Genomic DNA, 21,469 nt, shown 5'->3' with positions numbered 1-21,469 from the left:
TGGTGGTCCTCCCTGGCACGCACGTGTACGCACGTTAAACACAAAAACACTTTTATATAGTCACTGTGTTTTTTGCAAATGGGTCCTCACTTTATTTGGCTCTGATCGCATCCGAAGATAAAGTTGAAAAAAGTTGTTTTTAAAATTCACGGTACATTGAAGGCAACAATCTGAGGTCAGGCACATGCTCCACATATAATCTCTTTCTCTGTCAAGGCAAATTTGTCAGATTGCAAACTGCAGGCCGGCTACAAAACACCAACCTAACTCTTTGCACATGCTGTCAGACACAAATACACATTGTGTTGTGGAAGCATAAACACCTGTGTGGACATCATATGGATAGTGTATGAATGTGCACAAAATCTCCAGAGGAACATTAATATATGTGAGGCTTTGGGCTTATAACACACCACCTGTGAAAACAGTGTGTGTGTGTGTTTCTGTGTTTCTGTGTTTCTGTAGTTATGAGACAATGGTTCAAGACCATCATTGTGAGGACGTTGGGAAGTTATGATTTGGTTGTAGGTTTAGAGTTAGGGTTGTGATGGTTAAGGATATGATAAGGGGTTTTAGATAGCTCATTATGTCAATGATTGTCCTAACAACTATAGAGAGACAAGTGTGTGTGTGTGTGTGTGTTTGTGTGTGTGTGTGTGTGTGTGTGTGTGTGTGTGTGTGTGTGTGTGTGTGTGTGTGTGTGTGTGTGTGTGTGCATGTGTGTGTGTGTGTGTGTGTGGGTGTGTGAGAGAGTGTGTGTGTGAGTGCTCCTGAGTCGTGGCCTGTCAGGCACCATTGCTGTCTTGTTACAGTAACATCTCAGTACAGTGCTGCCTCTACAGGCCCGATGCCAAACACCATACACCGCTGTTGCTTGAAACAAAGTAATGCACTCATGCCTGCCAGCCCTTTCCTCATCTGTTATCATTTAATTTGCTTTAAAAACAAAACTCATTTACCGTAATGCAATGAAAGCGTCACAGAGAGCCGTGCACACAGGCACGAGAGAGAGAGAGAGAGAGAGAGAACATAATAACTCAGAGAAATGACGGCTGTTTGATTTATCATGAGTTTGTATCCTGCTTGTTTTAAAAAATATCTTATTACAAAGTGACAAGAGGTAAAATGTGGTTGAGGCATATATGCAAATGCCGGCACATCATTGGCGAGTATATGCACTTCCTCAACTGCCTCTGAGTGCAGTCATATATCACACAGTACATCTCATCTTACAGCGTAATGTACAGCGGGCTTGTTAGGCTTCATTAAAATTCTATGCCAGAAGTGTGGCAGAGTGTAAGTTTAGTGTGAGTTGACGTGTGCAGGTGAATCATTGTGGACACACAAATCAGACGAGAAAAGCATCTTGATGTTCCAACATCAATCGCCATGCAAATGCTGCAGGAGAAATGTACATAAAACTTGTATTTCACACACTTTGAGGTGCAATGTGGGAGGCTCAATAATGTTAAGATACACAATAGTGATTTTGTACTCTGTAAATATCATTATCCCGCTTATCTAAAGTTGTTCCAGGCACATTAACAGTGTGTGTGTGTGTGTGTGTGTGTGTGTGTGTGTGTGTGTGTATGTGTGGTAGAGTTACTGTTGCTAACAATGGCGGATTTAGAACTTTCTGTGTTAAGTGGCTGGAAAAAGGAGCCGCAATTTACACAGAGGAGCCAATTACTGTATATGTCCAACATCAATTCCCATTTCCTGATTCATTAAGGTGCACATTGAAGTCATTCATCATTTACTGTTTTTATCTACCGCTCCATTTTAAAAAGTGAACCTTGTTCAAGCACATTGTTTACTCAAATCTTAGAAAATATTCATATTTCATATTTATTGTTAGTAGATATTTGACAAGACAGGGACACTTCAGAAGCCAATCAGATTCTAGCTGCGGCCGGTGCCTCACGGTTGATAAGTGTTAAAGCGCTCTGACATGAAAAGGTCTTCTGTCTGTGTTCTTCATCGTCATTGGGTGTTTCTTTCCTGAGTCTGGCCCACCGCAGGCTGATCAGACAATAGCCAATTACCAACTCTTCCGAGTCTCTAATGACAATCAGTTAGTTAATCCTCCTTCTCAGCCGGAGCCGTCTCTCTGCAGCCTTCTGCAAGTGTTTTTTACTGTCCTCTCTCAGACTTGACCTCTGACCCCTGACTCCCTCATTTGTTGTAGAGTGGAACACGAATCAATCCCCAGCTTAACAAACTCAACTCGAGACGCCTTGACCTTCAAGGCTAGAATTCATAAATCATCATATATGATATTATAACATTGAGAATACTGACGCTAAATGAGTAACAGGAGGTTATCAGGAGGTTGAGGGGCAACCTATTTACAGGATCTACTTCAAATACACTCACACACTTCCAGTCTAGGTGCAGTGGTTCTGAACACAGGGGTCTGGCCCCCTCTAAAGGGTCCCATGGTAAATATCAGCGGTTGTGTGATGATAGATGACAGTGAGAAGAAAACAGGAAATATTCTATGAAACATAATGTGTTTTCTTTTTAGTAAAAGAGGGTAACTGTGTCTTTCATGGAACTGCTTACTAGGCACTGCTTTCTTTACAAGGGGTCACAACCCACTAAGGTTAAATCTTTTACAATGGATCATTTTTTATATTTTTTTTTTTCATATGGAAGAAAGTAATAAGTAGCTGTCAAATAAAAACAGTGAAGTAAAAGTAATTTTCCCCTGTGAGGATGTATTCAGTGCAATAAAATGGAAATAGGCCACTCAAGTAACAAGGACCTCAAAATACACTCAAATACAGAATGTGAGTGAATGTTCTAAATGTGAATAGTTATGTAAAAAGAAGGGAGTCATAGGAAATCATGCTGAACCACATGTGCACATGTTGAAATGTGTTCAAAGGCTTAAACCCGTATCTCATTGATTTATATACACATATATATATATAGTATGCAAGCACCCACTTTTCCACCCACATACTCTGTGACATCAACGTACAGCAGCACACTAGTTCTAGGAGTATTTAAGTACAATTTAGGAAGTAGAATCTGTTTAGCATCAAAAGTACTTATACACAGTAGTGATTTTCATACAATTACATATTTTTTTCCTAATTTATCATTGTTGCTGCTTGTGTGAGCTGCATACAAATGTTGTAGCTCACTTAATGAAGCCAACTTTAACAATCCCATGGTCTGTGTGGTTAAGGATTAACAAAGCAGCATATTATATGAGTATCCTGTGTGTTTTGCATGTTAAATCTGCAAAGTTTCTAGAAACTATAGCAGTGAAATTCATTTTATGAGGTAAAAGTACACATTATCCCCCTGAAAGTGCAGCATTTAAATTGGAAAAGCGTATACAGGAAATCCTGGAATAAAAACAACTCCAAATTTTACTTGAATTTGAGTAAAATATACTTTTATTTCCTACACATGCAGTTCACATCATGAATAGCCACACATTATTGAGACACATTGACAAAAAACACCAGTTCCCAAAGAATTAAAAACTCGTAACGAGCTTGTTAAGAAATCCCCAAACCCCCATAGACGGTGTGTTGTGTATCTGTGGGACTGTTCTGGCCTCTCAACCTGCTGGAGTGTTGTTTTGCTTTCGTATCACAATGTAATGAAGGTGAGAGAGATTCTGTTCCTGCTGAGCTGTGTGTTTTTATGCTGGACCCCTGGATAAGCATCACTTGTTCAAACTGCTGCTGCTGCTGCTGGAGTCCTAATGGAGGCTGCTCACCTGTGGAGCACACAGGCACCTGAGGACGGAGCAGGGCCTGTTTACAGCCATTGTGGTGTTGCACGCCAGTGGGTCTGTCGGCTGCTTCCCCTCTTGGAGATTTAATGGGCACTGCAGCTGTTTGTTTTTTTTTATTCCCAAAGGAACTAAAGTGGAAAAGAGTAAACAAGTAACATCCAAAACTTCTTGGTAACATCCTGCTGATTGCTAAACCATGTGTGACCACCGGGAGCACAACATCTGCATCTGTGTTCATCGTCTGCGCTCTGCGTTTTTCGCTCGTGTCACAACTGATATCCACTCATGGATCATGGTGAGACGAGACAGAGAAGCAGCGATTACAAGGATCAGGTCTGACACTGCCACACAGCTACAGGCTTCAAAGTGATGCTGTGGGTTCTCTGGAAAAAGAATGTTCAGGCTCAGAGCGCTGGATTACGAGTCTGAAGCATTCCCAGCAGCAGAACAGGGACACACATGCTCAGTTACTGCAGAACTAGTGGTACTTTGCTCGATGTTTAATTTAGTAGGCCTCTGGTACAGCCATGTAAAAGTCACCCAAAGGTTCAATATGTGCTCAGATTATTTTAGCATAGAAAAGACTGTTTACTGTGGATGTGAATGACAGAAAGAAGCAGTTTGATTACTTTAAACCACTGGATAGTGGTGAAGGAAGAGGAAGTGGAACACATGTCAGTTTGCATCTTTCACAACGGTTATGAATCAAATGACATTTATACTTTGTATGCAGTATTGTTTTGACAATATATATACACAACACAGCTCTAGATCCATGACAAGATGTGAGGAAAACGCAGAATACAGACAAATATTTTAGAAATAGTTAAGATGAATATCTCAAATATTTTTTAGGAATTTTTCTTCTCCTTCCCCGTATATCTCTCTCTCTCTTCTTTCCCCTTTTTTTTCCACCCTCCTCTCCTCTCTCCCCCGTTTCTATCTTCTAAACCCAACCTGTCGAGACAGATGGCCGCCAAAACCGAGTCCAGGTTCTTTCTCTCTACAGTCGTCAAGTGCCCCCTCATGGGATCTGTTGGGTTTCTCTATTGTAAGGTCCCGATCTCTCTATGAAAAGTTCCTCGAGATAATGAAAGTTGTGATGTGGCGCCATATGAATAACATTTAATTGAATTTCAATAGGTACTGTTTGTGAAATGTATCTAAAGCCTCCTAATCATTGCAAGTCACTGTAGAACAAGTAATATCAATATAAATATATAATGTTATGTAAATAAAAGGTATACTTTGAGATAGATGATCCTAGAAAGAGCACGGAGCATACAGATAAAAAGTGCAACACTGTGTTTCACCATCAGACATTTTGCTCACCAGTATACAAAGGTGTCCAGGCTGTGTTTTAGGCACTTAGCCTTGATATAGGTGAATAATTTAGCTGCTGTCACTGTACGTTTCTCACTCCACAACCCCAGAGGCTTCCGGAGGTTCATCAAACAATGTTAAAACTGAGCTCAAATGTAAGATGAACTCACAACGTTATACAATATGAACTAAAAGGTGTTTTAACAGCAACACAAGTTTATTGTCATTTACTAAGTGTCACAGGAAGAACATTTTCAGCACAGTGCAGCTGATGAATCACACTTTCACACTGTTTTAATTGCTCTCTGAGAAAATTGAAGTTGAAGTGCAGTACTTAAAAAAACTCCATCAGCACTTAATGTCAAAGCAGAGTCGCCAGCCACTTAACACGGAATATAGACGAGATTAGGCAATAGGTAGGCAGCCTTTGGTGTGTGCCTACCTGAATAATCAATCAATTAACGATCAATAACTTGCCGGTATGGTGCTGTATTGTTGCATATTGGCCACAGTTTTTATTAAGTCACATAAATCCATTTCAGTCAAATAAAGTAATTTAGATTAATACATTCTAATAGAAAATTGCGTTTAGTCAAATACATTTATTCAAGAGTTGCATTTGTATCTCTCCTCTATCAGTGAGCCGTGATTAGACTTTGTTATGAGTTGTTAGCACACATACTGAAAAACTCAAAACTGTCTTTTCAGTCCTTTCATCGATATGTACTTCACTTTTTCAAAAATAATTAAAAGCCTTAGAAACTGAAAGTGAATACATGTGTAAACCTGAGGCATCTACGTCAGCATACTGTATTCCCTGAAGAAGTGTGCGTGTGTGCGTGTGCGTGTGTTTGTGTGTCGTGTAATTGCAAAATGATGTAAAGCGTGGCTGAGTTAGGTGGAGTGAGCAAAAGTACTATAAGGCAGACTGTGCACTCACACAATCACACACACAGACACACACACACACACGCACACACAGACACACACACACACACACCCACACACACACACACACACTGACATGCACAGCCTATTGGGCCTCGCCCCAGCCAGCTTCAGTTTCCTCTGTGCATCCAGGTTTGCATGAAAGCCATGAATAAGTCATCATTTCTGCATGATAGGTCTGTAACTAGGAGTGACAGTTAGAGAGCATAGTCTTTATAATCTCAGAAGGGACATGGGTTGTGTGTGTTTGTGTAAGTGTGTGTGTATGTGTGAGCGTGTGTGTATAAGTGTGTAGGTGTATGCAGGGTTTCGCTGGCTCCCCCCAGCCTTCGTCTACCTCACAAATGGACACCATGCCGCTGATGAGGTCTGAAGGAGGGAAAGAGAGCGGTTGTTGACGTCAGTGGGAAATGAAGCTGTAAGGTGGAGAGGGAATACTACCGAGGGGTCGTAACGTAACCAAACAGCAATATCCCAGCATTCATTTTCATTTATCTACTATAAAATATTCGGAATTTACCCTTTTTTCCCCAGAAATTCCTTTTCTCTTTCTCTTTATTGAAACACAGTATGTGGAAAATGTCATGTATGGATATTTAGACATTTTCCATGACACTAATGTTATAATGTCATACATAATTTAAAATTGCATGCCACGGGGATGTGTGTTATTGCTTTGTATGGTGATAACTTGTGTGTTAAATGGCTTTTTTTTCACGGGGAAGGCACGAGTTTCTTAGCACAAGCTCTGTTCTCAAGACAAAACCACAGCCCTGTCACAGCCCTGAGTCAGAGGAAGCACAATGCTTCACTCCAGACAAACCTGAGTTCAGTTTCATCAGAAATCCATTCTCTGCCCACATACAATGATCTTATCCCACTGTCAGTGCTCTGTGTGTCAGCTGAGGTGCAACTGCAGGAGATACCTGTTAAACAACTGGCGCTGGTTTGACTTGTTGGAAAAATGAAGGGACAAAAAGACTCTTTATCTATTTTCAAAATGGTACCATAAAAATTCTAAAATCAAATAATCTATAAAAAAAAGTAATATCAGAAGAAAAGGATTAAAAAAGAAAAATAAGAAAAGAGCAGGAAACAAAAACAATCACATTAAAGCCATTCAGTAAAATTGCATTCTGAGAGATGATTTAAAAACTTCCAGAGGATTGGGACCCTGAGAACAAAGGCCCTGTCAGCTAATGTATATTATAAATATTGTATTGTACATTATTGTATATATTATGTTGAGTTAATGTATGTTAATACAACAATTTGATTTATAGATTTAGGTTATTTACTTTGACATTATTTTTGCAGGAAGACTGACCTTTGTCCCCTCGTTCTGTCTGCATGAGCACGGGAGATGTTTGTTTACACACTGCGGAGGTACAGTGCCCTCTGTTGCACCTACCAACTAATATCCGGTGTCGAGTGGAATTGATTTATGACTCTGTAAAGCATAGTGTCACTACAGTGGCATACAAAGTGAAAGCAGATGTTCCTGTTACAATGCAATATTATTACTACCGACTTCACCCTGCCCCGTTGATCCAGTTCCAAATCCAGATGCAGATTAGACCCCGACGTCTCAGTTCTCTCTGAGCTCCAGCCTTCACCTCACCAGGGCGGCTGGATGTGGATATAGCAGCTGATTTAATGACATGTACACACAGTCCCTGCTGAATAAGTCATCCAGCCTCCGCTTACACACACCCATAGTGCTCATCCATTTTTCAGGGGAGGCAATTTCTCTATCTTACCTTCTCACTCCAACTCTATGTCTGCCCATGTGTCTGTCTTTGCGTTGCTGTTTCTGTAGATATGTGTTGTTCATATGTGTGCTCAGCAAAATATTCTGGTATCATTGCTGTCACTGTCACTCTTAGTAGTGTCTTTTTAATTGTGTTATTTTAGACGCTGGTTGGGGTTGGGCTGTTTGGGTCCATGGAACAGTAGCAGGGGGAAATGGTTGAAGTCCGACTGTGACCATGAACGTAAGAGCTTCTGGATTTACTGCTGGCCTTGATAACAGCTGGATTCCTCCACTCAGCGAAGACGAGTGTCAAAACAATCGGTTACCCGCTCATTGTCTCTTGATGTCTTGTAGTTGGTATTCTGTTTTATCCCCACAGTGAAAACACATTTAGATGCATAATAGTGGGCACTTTTCCGCATTGGAGAATTAATGTCATTATGATCAAGCCCTCTGCGTTGCTCCACAGCCAAACCTTGGCTTTGAACTGCTGAATGATTGATGGCTGAGATGAAAGTGAATGTAGGTCACCGTGGTTGAGGGTTGACGGCGGCAGCATAAATCAGATAGGGATGATAACCAGATATCATGGAGGATAATGACCCAACCAGAAGCATTACAGGTACACCCAACAGCCATAACTCACCAATCTGCCATATCTATTAAATACCGCACTGCACATTTTACTACTTAAGAATAATTTGATGTTGTGGAATATGCAGAGTTTAGTGGTTTAAACGTGATATGATTCACAATTTGAGGTCAGAAGAGCGAGTTGTGTTTAATAATACAATAGGCACTGAAACTATGGATCATTTAAGCGACAATGATATAAACTGGTCCTGACTGGTGGATCAGAACTGTGCCTCTCATCCTATGTCAGCAGGGATTAGCTCCAGCCCCCTGCAACCGTCATAAGATCAGCAGTACAGGTGGATGGGTGGATGGATGGATAGATGATGGATGGATGATAAAATAAGCAGCATATCAGATCGATGGATGGATAGGACAATAAGATAAGTAGTTTAGCTGATGGATGGATGGATGGTATGATAAGACAAGCAGTCTACCTGCTGGATGGATGGCTGGAGGGAGGGATGGATGGATGAATGAATGGATGTATGGATGTATGGATGAATGAATGGACAGATGCAGGATGGCCGGAAGGATGGATGGACGAATGGACGAATGGACGAATGGACGAATGGACGAATGGACTAATGGACAAATGGACAGATGGACGGCTGGATTGATGGATGGATGAATGGACGGCTGGATTGATGGATGGACGAATGGACGAATGGACGAATGGATGGTTGGATGGATGGTTGGATGGATGGTAGGATGGCCGGACGGATGGATAAATGGACGGATGGATTGTAGGATGGCTGGACGGATGGATAAATGGACGGATGGACGAATGGACGAATGGACGAATGGACAAATGGACAAATGGACAGATGGACGGCTGGATTGATGGATGGATGAATGGACGGCTGGATTGATGGATGGACGAATGGACGGCTGGATTGATGGATGGACGAATGGACGAATGGACGAATGGATGGTTGGATGGATGGTTGGATGGATGGTAGGATGGCCGGACGGATGGATAAATGGACGGATGGATGGTAGGATGGCCGGACGATGGATAAATGGACGGATGGATGGTAGGATGGCCGGACGGATGGATGAATGGACGAATGGACGAATGGACGAATAGACGAATGGACGGATGGATGGATGGATTGATGGATGGATGAATGGACGAATGGACGAATGGACGAATAGACGAATGGACGGATGGATGGATGGATTGATGGATGGATGGTAGGATGGCCGGACGGATGGATAAATGGACGGATGGATGGTAGGATGGCCGGACGGATGGATGAATGGACGGATGTATGTATGTGGACGTCATGTTTTATGCGACTGGAGTCGAGAAGATTCTCCTGCTAAGTGCTTTTCAATTGCAGTTTCTCTACCCTGTATCTGATTTGTTATCAGACGTGCGTGGTTTGAGAGATGTGTTCTCGGACGCCTGCTCTGTGATCTCATTTTAAATCATGTAAAAATATTCTTGTCTCCTCATTAGTAAAGTTCACTCCACATTTCCACAGACAGGAGGAGGCAGCCAGACAAAGAACGATGCCATAGCATCTGTTGAAAGAGAGACCTGAGCTCAAAGAAAGTAAAAACACACCGAGGGAAGTGCAGCTCAAATGTGTGTGCGTGTGTGTGTGTGTGTGTGTGTGTGTATGTGTGTGTGTGAGAACAACTGTGCATCTTGCTGCTAAAAACAAGGGAAGATCTACAGTATAAAGACTCCAAGGGCATTATTGAATTTCAAAACTGTTATGTGAGATACAAATCAGTAATTTGCAGTTCTGAGTTTTATACTTACAGATGGAGCTTTCGCTAAAATATTGAACCATTGAGATGAAATATTAAAACTCCCTTTAAAAGTGAATTAAATGAATGAAGTTTGCTCCGTTTGGAGGCAGCCATCGTGTTTTCACAAGATGGTTGACAGGTTTGACTTAAAACTGTCATGACAGGGAAAATAAAGACATCAAATTATCACCTCTGTTGCTCAGTTAACTCAATACCCATACGTGCCCATTATTCTACTAGAGTACATTGTTGTGTATCGTGAAATATTCATAACGATATAACATCTATATTGCATTACCACTTGGCCCAGATTTCAGCTTTATTTTTTGACACACATTAGACTGAGCTCTCTGGCTCACAGTACACAACCAGTCTTCCTCCCTTTTTCGATAAAAAGCTCACCAGAGATCCTCCTCTGGAAGAATCTGGTTCAATCTCCTGTCTGTCTGTGCAAGCAGCCTGGGTTTAACTCAGTTGCAATCTGGGGATCAGCTGCAGACTCAACAAAAGGTCTCAAAAAGAGGGACCCCTGAGCTCTCTGTATCTGGGAGAGAAAATGACAGGGGGAAATTGAAAGTGATGCAGGCCTATGAAAAGAGCAAAGAAAAAAGAAAAGGAGACAAATAAAAGGCCATGAAAGGAAAGAGAACTGGGCAACAGATGGGGAGAGGGGAAAAAAGTGAAAATCATAAAGGCAGAGTCAGACAAGGAGGAAAAGAGAAGGGAGTGAGGGTCATAAAGAGCTGAAGCTGGTGTCAAGAGTGAGTGGTAAAGAGAGAGAGAGAGAAAAGAAAGTTCTGTTGTCAGCAGGGAGAGGACGGCAGGTGATGGGAGGATAATGACGGAGGGAGGAGCCTGCTTGACCCCTCCTGACCTTTTCCTGGATCCGGCTGCTGGGAAGAGCTTCAGGAAGTGGGCGCAGCAGAAGTCCTAATGTGATGGGATATCCTGCCGCCTGCCCGCTCACCCCGTCTTCCTCCGCTGGTAAATGTGTGTACCCGTCGTTTCACAGCCACCTCTGCAGGACAAGCTGTGCTCCAGAGACGTACACACACCAGACTCATCGTGCAGTGACGCACACACGAGCGCAGATGGATACATGCGCTGATGTACGCAGGCCTTAACACATGCTGACAGCCCAAAACAAACTCACACACACATACGCAACCTTGTACTTCTATCTTACCAGGGACACTCATTGGCATAATCCTCACCCGAGCCCCTTACCCTAACTTTAACCATCACAACTAAATGCTCAACACTTACCTAAACCTAATCCTAAAAGCAAGTTATGACCCTTTAACAGAATATTGAGAAAGTGAGGACCTCACTACATAAGGTCTTTGCTCAAAATGGTCATCATAAAGACAAAAAGTACACAAAGTACACACACACAGACGCACACCAGTTTCTATGACTTCAGATGACATCATATTACTTCCATGGATTTCCTGCAGACTAACTCTAACCCTAATAATATTGGCTACTTGCCTTAGCCTTACCTAAACTTATCCTAAACTTACACTTAAACTTAATGCTAAACTTAAACAAAATTAGAGGATTTACATTATGGAGACTTTTCTTTCCCCATAAAGAAAAGAAGTTCCAATAATGTAACTGTAGCGGCAGATTTAGGTCCCCACAACATGAGTCAAAGCTGGACCACACACACACAAACACAATCACACACACACACACACACACACACGACACACGCACGCGCAAACCTCCAGTTGACTCAACAACGTTCACAGCCAAGGACACTTTCACTCAGGTCACTGCGTTTCACACAAACGAAGGTCAGTGTTGAAATCATTGCACGGAGGAGAAAGAGCCGGTGAATTGCAAACACAGAGAGTCTGGCAGAGAGGGCACCAACAAAAACAATATTATCATGCAGCCCAGTGCAGCTGGTCTGATTTACCGGGTGCAAACAAAGACTATTATCAATCTCAGTGCAGTTTTACATACAGTCACCAAAATGAAATCAGTTGATGAGAGTTTCAAAGCGACACATAATTACTTTGCGACAAGACTATTTATCATTTTGTGATTACTAGGGCCAAATGCTAAATGGTTAGTCTCTACAAAAGAAGAGTTGTTATATTTGCCATTATACTCCATTATGGTTTGGTACTAATGTCCCTGTCTGTCAGACAAAGTTCAGGGACTCGCTGGAAAAGCAGCCTCACTTAGCCGGTGCTTCCCTCGACCCCCCCACCCGTGAAACATCAAAGCACGGCCACACTTGAGCTCCGAGCCCATGTTGGCATTGCCCTCCTACCTCCAGATCCGGTAATTACAGCTCACACAAGACATCAACATTATTACTCGTCAAACCACGGTTATAATAATACCACAGAGCACATCAAAGGGACAACTCACATTTCAAGGGGAAAATAAAAACTCATGGATTATGCATTAGGAAGGTCTGATTCAACCTTCCAGAGCAGCCGGGGGCTCAGCTCAGGTTTATTTGGAGCGAGGTCCAAACCTGATGATCAAGATTTATGTTGGTGCAATTTGAAAATACATTTGATGTTAACGTTAAAACTGAGCCGACCTGTGGTTTCTGACTGTTTTTACCATATTTTTGCATTTACAATGTGGTGACTAATTCTCGTAGGAGTTCACAGCAGCCAAGTGTGAGGGCGAGGTTAAACTGCTGGGACTTGGTTCAGAGCAGAGTTGCCTCCGGAGGATTTTTTTTTTAATGTTTCAATACTGCCCTCTTGTGTCTCATACACATAATTTAAAATATGTTCTTTCCATTTTTATCCTTTATAATACTTTAGACTTTACAATATACTCTTTACTTCTCCAAATTACAAATTTATCATTTACTAGCTAAATTAAAAACTTAATCTTTTATTATATTTTCCTGTTTTCTTCTTATCAAAGACATAAAGAAGATCAGCTTCAACAATTCCACATGGGGACATTTTATCATAGCAGCAGAGAAACGAGAAGAAATTCAACACACACACACACACACACACACACACACACACACACACACACACAAACAAACACACACACGCACACACTCACACACACACACACAAAAGTATGAGAAAATTAAAACAATAGTCATACTTATCACATGAATAATAAATTGAATTAAATCTTTTTTCTCATGATCAATTGATGAGGCAAGAAGGTTGCAGTTGTAAAATAAAACTATATAAATAGAAATTAAATATATTGTGCATAATCTATTCCATAGTCATCATATTCCAGATGATTCATAATCTCCTAGTTAATTTCTGTTTCAAAAAGGGGGAACGCACATCATTTTTTCCTTCTTTTTAGGGGCTTGTACTAAAAGAAAAGTGTGGCTGACAAAGAACAAGACTCTGCTGCACAAACTCAGAGAATTCAACATCACCCTGAACAGCCATATCTTCTATACACTCTGGACTGAATTTCCTCTATAAATCTCTTTTATTTTCCTTGTGAATGTTGCTCAAAGTCAAAACAACCAACAGAAAGCTGAGATAGGGAAACAAGACAGGGAGGCACTGCTACACCAGGGTGGATGCTGTGTGTGCAGGTGTGTGCACAAGACTATTACATCTATAGTGCACATATATCCGGCAGAGATACAGAGGTCACGTCTGTGTTGTTTGTGTCAAAACTGAAACCCAATGCAATATTTAGCACAGTTGAATTATGAAGCTACATCTTAATAATGCCGTGACCTACTTCCTGACTGGGAAGTCAACTGTTTCATCGTCGACGCCATCCGACTGCCAGTACGATAAATGTCGCCAGCCTTCCCTGATGTCACTAACATGTCAGCCATTTTCATTATTCATTGAGAGTGTCGCTCCCATTTATCTCAACGAGTTTTTGTTGGAAGCCTCCAAATCCCTGTCCTCATTCACATCCCCTTTCAATTACAGTGGAGCTGGAGCAAAAATGTTTGGAAACACGGTGCAAGTAGAAATAGAGAAGTCGGGTTCACATCATGTAGACTGTGCAGGTACACAACAGAAGATACGTCCCTAACATCCATTAACATTGGCGTTAGGCATTAATTAGTGAGGTAGAAAATACAAGTAATATTCTCCATTTTGTCCTATTTTATAAAATGGGACAGCGTTAAGTTTAAAAAGGCATTGGGGTAATGATGACTGATCTATTGAGTGCTCCACATGGCTTTCATAGTGGTGCCATACAAGCCAGTAGCCAGTCAGATTTACCTTAAGCCTCAGCGTACCCTCAAGTTCAGCCTTTATCGTTGATTACAAGGCAAAAACACGAGATGACGCTAAGGTGCACAACTGAAGTTATGTACCTTTACATCTGCTTGTGGTTGCTAACACCTGCTAACATCTACTGATAGTTGGTAACTTAGATTGTGCAGAAGACCTTTAAATGGATCTCTTCCTATATTCTAAAATACACCCTGCTGGTAGAACACCTGCACTTTGCTAGCTGTCATTTTAAATAATTAATAATTCGATATCTCATTGAACAAATAGTCATTATGAGATTTTATAGAATATTCTTGTTTGACTAAACTTAGTGTAAACCAGCTATAAAACAAACTATTGTTCAGAGAGTTCTCCCTCAGCCTTAAGTGTTATCTCCACAAGTTGCTTTGTTGTCACCTTCTCTCCAGTTTATCCTAAAGTTCAAGATGTTTAAGTCTGGAGCCTGCTCCGGTTGTTTATCAAGTGAAAACACCAGCTGGTTCTGTTCTACTCATGTTTTATTATCTTAAGATAAACCCTTGAGCAGCCAGGTTGTCTGCCTTTGCTACTTGACATTTTCTCACCATTCTGATAATAATATACAGGACTACTCCCTGCAGTATTGTCCTATTATTATTCATCACAGGGTGCAGTAACACAGTTTCTTCCAACACTGTCTTAGTAAAGACAGATTTTACGTCATCGACAAAAGTTGAAGCATCTGCAGCAATTGAGTGCATATATTTGTCTTTGATTGCTGCAGGAAAGATGTCAGTTAACCAAAGACTTAATCCGCGAAAAGCCACATTTTCTAATAATATTCCAGGACATTTCAGGTTTTAGGGGGACAAACATTTAGACTGGTCAAGGTAAAGTGGAACCCAGTATCTTGAGGAACAGTGACACCTTATGGTCACTTAAGCTTAATGCGAGGATTTGAAACGACTCTACCACCCTCTCAGACAAGAAGAGGAAATAAAGAGACATTTAGATAAATTGACATCCAATAACCAAAGGTTGTGGAATATAATGCAACATTACCAGCTAATTTGAAATGTGCAGCTTTTGTGCGCTTGTATGACCAATAGGTATTGGCCTTATATAAACAAAAGAGAGACATGGAGACACGTGCTCAGTCATGTGACAGTCATCCCGTAGTAAATACCATGATGTCATTATGAAGTGTTAACTTCAAAAGCTGTGAGAAGAACAACGAAACTCTTTCCAGTTCAAATGTTCAGTGATAGAGGAAGATATAAATAAAACCAGATCTGTTTGGAAGTCTATAAACCAGCAGGGACCAGATGTTTGTTGTGATTTTATTGAATATGTAGCAGAACATGTTTTTGCTGACCTCAAGTGGTTGAAGTCCCTGCTCTGCAGCATTGTGGTGCTCTTTTTATTTTATTTGTTTGTATTGTTGAGTTTATTTCATCATTTTAATCTACACAAAATCCCCCACAATCTATACGGCTGCATATGTTTTTATTATAGTCGATTTTATGACCATAGATGATAATATTTCTATATACGGATTGATGTATTATATACACACAAATACATAAGAATCAACAGGCAGAATAAAGACACAAATTCTTTATTGGTGGGTTTTACGACATCATCGCATGCTCAGAACCTTGAAGTGAAACTCATTCACTTCTACAGCATCAATTAAATACATTTAAAACGTTCACCAACAAAATTATTAAATATCCCTTAGAATATTTACCAAATATTTTAAATCAGTCTGTAATTATAATCCTGAGGGTAAAGTGACGTTTTTAATAACACAACAAGTGCAGATGAGTTTTAAACTCCACGACCCCAAACTACAAGGACCACAATGCACCGCACGGAAACAGCGATTATCATGACACATCTCCAACATAAGCAAAAGCTTCCTCTCTGGAGGCATCTCTCTTGCTAACCTTGGGCAGAGGTTGGCTCCTTCCGGCTCCGAGGCGCCTTGACAACTCGGCGAATCACTCGCATTGACGGGCAGAGGCCACCGGGCACCGAGCGATGTGCGACGAGTGAGCCGCAGCTAGCTCCGGTAGCTCAGGACCCTCGCTAAAACACCGCTCCACCAGCTAGCACATGCTAACGCGGGGCTAGCCGAGGTGACCGAAACCGTAACGTTCGGCGTTCTTCCCAGAAAGGAGAAGCTGACAGGGGGGCGAGTGTTGACAGTGCATCCCCCGGGGACGTGTAACACCGCGGCAGCACACGGTGAGTAGCTAGCTAGCCTCTGGGACTCCTGGGGGGTTTTAATGGAGGGGTTTGCTGTTGTGGACTGCCGGAGACTAGCTAAACTTGACGGCTAAAGTTAGCGTCGTGATGCGGTGACTTGGGATACAGGTAGCTGGTGTGGGAAGCGGGTGTTTATAAACTGTTTTTCCACTGAGTCGCCACAGCCCAGGAGAGATGACGATCATTTGCCCCGGTTATAAAATGGCTTGTGACACTGCCGCTGCTGCCCTTTGGTGGTAAAGTTGCTAACTTTGATATGCGAAGGCTCGTGTCTCACTGGTGTTGTAACGTCAAAACCACAGTGTCATAAAACACTATTGCTTAAGGCTCAAACATCAACAGGAAATAAGACTGTGCGCAGACAGAGGCACACGAGGAGAGGGAGAACGCCTGCAGACATGTGACCCTGACTTGACCCTCCATGTATCTGCAGGGAAGGTCTCGTGCACAGGGCTGCAGTAGGATGTGTCCGTTGTAGGATGTTGTAGGTCTGCATCCTGGTGACACGTCCACTGACATCTGCCCTGCCCCCCTGTGGATCCGGCTCTGAGAGGAGAGTCGAGGGCTGGGAGCTGTGGTCAAAAATGTTTTAGATCTCAGTCGATATATTAAGTACTAAGTACTAAATATTTAGTATATAGGGTCACACAGAAAAATGAGCAGAACTGGATTAATAATCTTTATTTTATATGTAAATCTCTTTGCGAAAAAACGATCATGATCCAGCCAATACTATATAACACAAAAATAATGTGCCGGCCTCAGCTAAAAGATATATCTTATCTTTTAAAAGCCCCTCTACTAGTAAAGTCTTAAATTCGCTTCAAGCTGGTTTGTCGTATTTTTTGCTGAATGAAAGAAAATGTACCTCTACCTGCCTCGTCAGTATATACACATATTACATCATTTTACAAAGTCTACATATCTACAGGACAACTTGAGTTAGGTTTAAAATTGTATGAATCAACAATTCCACAAATTCATTTCTTACAGTTCGAGAAACGTTTTAAGTTCCAAGTATTACAACAGAAACCCTTCAGCGATCACCCACAGTATTTAATCCTTGTTAACGTTACAAGAGCTGAGTGTTATATCAATTGGAAGTCAATACGGTTTCAGGGTTGGTGTTTACCAAATCATTCATCATCAAATCTCTCTATTTTTATCTCTTCCTAACAGCATATCTGTAGAGTCACTTAAGTGAAATTAAGGACAAAAGACAAAGATGAACACATCCTTCCAATGGTTTCCCATGGATTTTACCCGGAGTGGGAGGGTGTGAGAAAGGAAGGAGCACAAGGAGACTGTCAACAAAAGTCATGAATCTCCATCAGGTCCTCACAGGGGCTGTCAACCCAGGGGACAATTGTTTCTCTGTCGGGAGCGTCAACAATGTGCCATTCACGGTAAGATATTTCAAGCTCTGGAAACATTTCCCTCCCAGACACTTATTTAGTTCTGATTCCTTGGGTGCTGCTAAACTGATTTGTCACAAAACTGAAGAGACTCTTATTCATTGATGTTTTTTATTAAGGTAAATGTAGTGGGAGCAGAAGCACGGGATGGAAAAAGGATAAAAAATGCTTAACTAATGCTCCGTGGAGCAAGAATTAAGCTGAGGTGGTGATCCTGTTTAGTAACCGGCTAATAGATATGGGACACATTTTTGATGTCGAATATTTTTAATTGAACACTGATCTACTATCTGTCTATCGTAGAACAGCTCTGCAACCATTTATCTATTTATGACACGTGACCTTGAACTCAAAACATAATGTACTGCTGTTTAAAAAATGAAACCTGTAATATAAAATACAGTAGCAGCCATCACACCGATTCTGTTGCTTTAGCCATCTTGGTCCAATTATACTCAAAGTAGGAGTTTATAGGACAGGAGATGAGGACAGCCTTCTTTTTCCCTCACAGACATTTTGATGTGTCATAGTAGGAAAGCACAGATGCTACTAATAGTAAAGTCCTTATTCTATTCTATAACTTCCCCTGTGAGCCATGGCAGCATGGACTTTTCTTTCAGAAGGAACTGTTCAGCCAAAACAAAAACAAAATATTTTTATTAATCCAATATGACTTAAAATTCATACTCTGATTTTAACTGTTAGTGGCCAAAATTGAGTATTTAGGGTCACACAGAAACATGAGCATAACTAGATTAATAATCTTTATTTGCTAAAATCCGATCATGATCCAGCCAATACTATGTAACACAAAAGTAAGGTGCCGGCCTCAGCTAAAAGTTATATCTTATTACCTTTTTAAAAGCCCCTCTACTGGTAAAGTCTAAAATTCGCTTTAAGCTGGTTGTCGTCTTTTTTGCTAAATGAAAGAAAATGTACCTGCCTCGTCAGTATATACACTTATTAAATCTCTTTTCAAAGTCTACATGTCTACAGGACAACTTAAGTTAGGTTTAAGATTGTATGAATCAACAATTCTACAAATTAATTTCTATCAGTTCGAGAAACAACTGACTGGGGAGTCAGCGTCACAGTCGTGATTCCCACCAGGGATTCTGGTAGTGAAAAATAAATAGCAATGATATTATGGGTTTGCTTGACACAGTCCCTCATCAATGAGTACTGCTAGTCTGAAATGAAATATAGATGTAGGCTGGGTTACTCTATTAGTCATGTTAAATGTATAATTCAAATGTTTTTTATTGTGCCAAAGTCCTTTTCCTCTTCTGCAGGAAATTCTTTATGAGGGTATACAACTTTGTTCCAGGGCTGAAATTCAAAGGCAGAACCTCAGACTGCGTTTGCACTCCGTGATCTAGAACTACTCCCATGCTATTCAGAGAGTGGATCAATAGGAGAACTATTTCTGTCCTTCTGTCCTCTAGTGAAAAGAAGCACTGTCACACTGAAACACAGATATTCTTCTGAGAGCCACAGAAATAGAGTGTATAATTCAGATTCTCATCTGGTTATGCTCCAGACCTGTCATATGGTGGCATAAGACAAGTGCAGTTGAAGTGACCCTTCATGCAATTCTCTCTGGACGGATCTGAAAATCATCCTCATCTCCTCTTCTCCTTGTGCTTTTCTCTTTTGTCTCTCTGACACAGGCCTATGCGTCAGGTTGCGACGTGGTAATCTTGGGCAGTGACTTTGAGCGACTGCAGATCGTCCCAGGAGCCAAACATGGGAACATTCAGGTCGGCTGTGTCGACTGCTCACTGCAGGGTGGACAGGTAAGAGTGATGGGCTGGTTCTCCGTCTTTTTAGGTCACCATGATCTGGCATGTTCCCGAAATACCACTTGCATTAAAGACGGACATTATTCCAGTTTAAAGTAATGCTTATTTTGTAAATGTTAGTCATGAAATGTTTTTGTTTTTATTTTATTTTTTTATATGCAACATTAGTTTGTTTGAATGTTTTTTTTCCATTATGTGGGTTAAGCAAGCTAGTGTTGGTGAAATCATACTTATCCTTACATATCATATCCATTTCCTGTCCCTTTGCTAATTTTCCTGCAGGGCTCTGTTCTTTAGTTCTTTTGTTGTAGGTTAACTGCAAAGCCGCAGCTCTGTTGCAGTCTTTTTACTGTTGAAAGACATTTGATGGCAAAATCAGAAGCTGTGTAATGAAGTTGAGCTTCTACTTTTCAAGTGAGGGGAAAATCCCCCAGTAGAAGCATGTAGTTGTACACAGGCACATTCCCTGATAACCCCTCAAATGATTGTTTACACAGTAACAGATCTGTAATTTTCATCTAAAACAGATTTCAGGACAACAAAAAGATTTGTGAAAATGTATAGTTATTTCTAGTGTCTGATTATATCTGTGGGACTGGAATGCAGAGCTGAAACAGGATTTGTTTCATCGTTATGGCAGGATTGCTGGTAGTCTTTATAAAGGAAGTTGGGGCAGATGTTGACCCAGTTTCGTGAATGAATAAGAGTGAAGGATTACAGAATAGGTTTGGATTCAGCACAGGCTTTAAGTTTGTAATTCACACTTTCATATTCTTGATATTAGCTGTCAAGAACTTTGATGTAAAAGTTTAAAAAACTGATACTTGATGGTTGCGTCTCTACAGAATAGTAATGTAAATCTTCAGTTTCTCTCAAGCTTGATAGATGGCTGTTTTTGTTTTTAGTGGAAGACAAGGTACTTTGACTGAAGTCATGATTTTCATGGTTGCTCAGAGCTACTCCTTAACAATGCTGCATTCAAATGCAAAAGGAGAATTCAAGTGTTTGTCCATCTGTATAAACTTGACAAATTACTTTGTTAAGATGTTACAGCTAAAGTCATCTCGCCAGACAATTTAGTTTTTATTTGGGGAATGTGGTGGCATTGCTGAAACAGCAGACAGGCCTGCTTTAATTCAAATGGGGGAAAAATGGTCTCCCAAGCCGTCACCACTCCCCTCATGTGATGTCTAATCCAATTCTGTTTGTCCAGAACTAACCTCACATGCCTTCAGCACAGTGTAGTGTCTGTAAAAACCTGCTCAGTTGGTATGCATACCTTTATCTCAACAGTGATCTTAGTAATGCTATTAGATTACACAGCATTGTTCTGCTCATAATTTATATGCTGTAACACTTAAAATACATTTCTAGGCATTTGTGCCCTGCTGCCATGGAATGTTTATTTTGAAACCTGTAACAAAACAAAATAAATGATGGCAATTGGCAAAGTTTGAACACTGAATTAAATTACCTCACCTCACAATTTGCATGCCTACTTGATATCTACGGTTTGCATTTAGAATTCAAATGCATGCAGAGCAACTCCATAGAGACAGAGCGGGAGCAATATCCACTAACGATCAGAAAGCATGAGCAGTGAAATTTGAAAAAGGGCTCCCACT

General features: G+C 41.0%; 1 protein-coding gene across 2 annotated transcripts in view; it reads left to right on the top strand.

Moving 5' to 3' along the window:
* Nucleotides 1-16,169: 16,169 nt before the first annotated feature.
* The window catches only part of LOC133940445 (dmX-like protein 1), a 44,635-nt gene continuing 39,335 nt past the window's right edge, over nucleotides 16,170-21,469 (top strand). For both annotated transcript variants that reach the window (XM_062381644.1, XM_062381643.1), the window contains exons 1-3: nucleotides 16,170-16,606; nucleotides 17,807-18,033; nucleotides 19,713-19,838. In XM_062381644.1, coding sequence (XP_062237628.1) covers nucleotides 17,947-18,033; nucleotides 19,713-19,838 — 213 coding nt within the window. In that variant the 5' untranslated portion in view covers nucleotides 16,170-16,606; nucleotides 17,807-17,946. The remainder of the gene's footprint in view (nucleotides 16,607-17,806; nucleotides 18,034-19,712; nucleotides 19,839-21,469) is intronic.

This window comes from Platichthys flesus, chromosome 3 (genome assembly GCF_949316205.1).
Source record: "Platichthys flesus chromosome 3, fPlaFle2.1, whole genome shotgun sequence".
Taxonomy (NCBI): domain Eukaryota; kingdom Metazoa; phylum Chordata; class Actinopteri; order Pleuronectiformes; family Pleuronectidae; genus Platichthys; species Platichthys flesus.
Note: the sequence above shows the minus strand (reverse complement) of the source record. Positions and strands in the feature narration are given on the sequence as shown.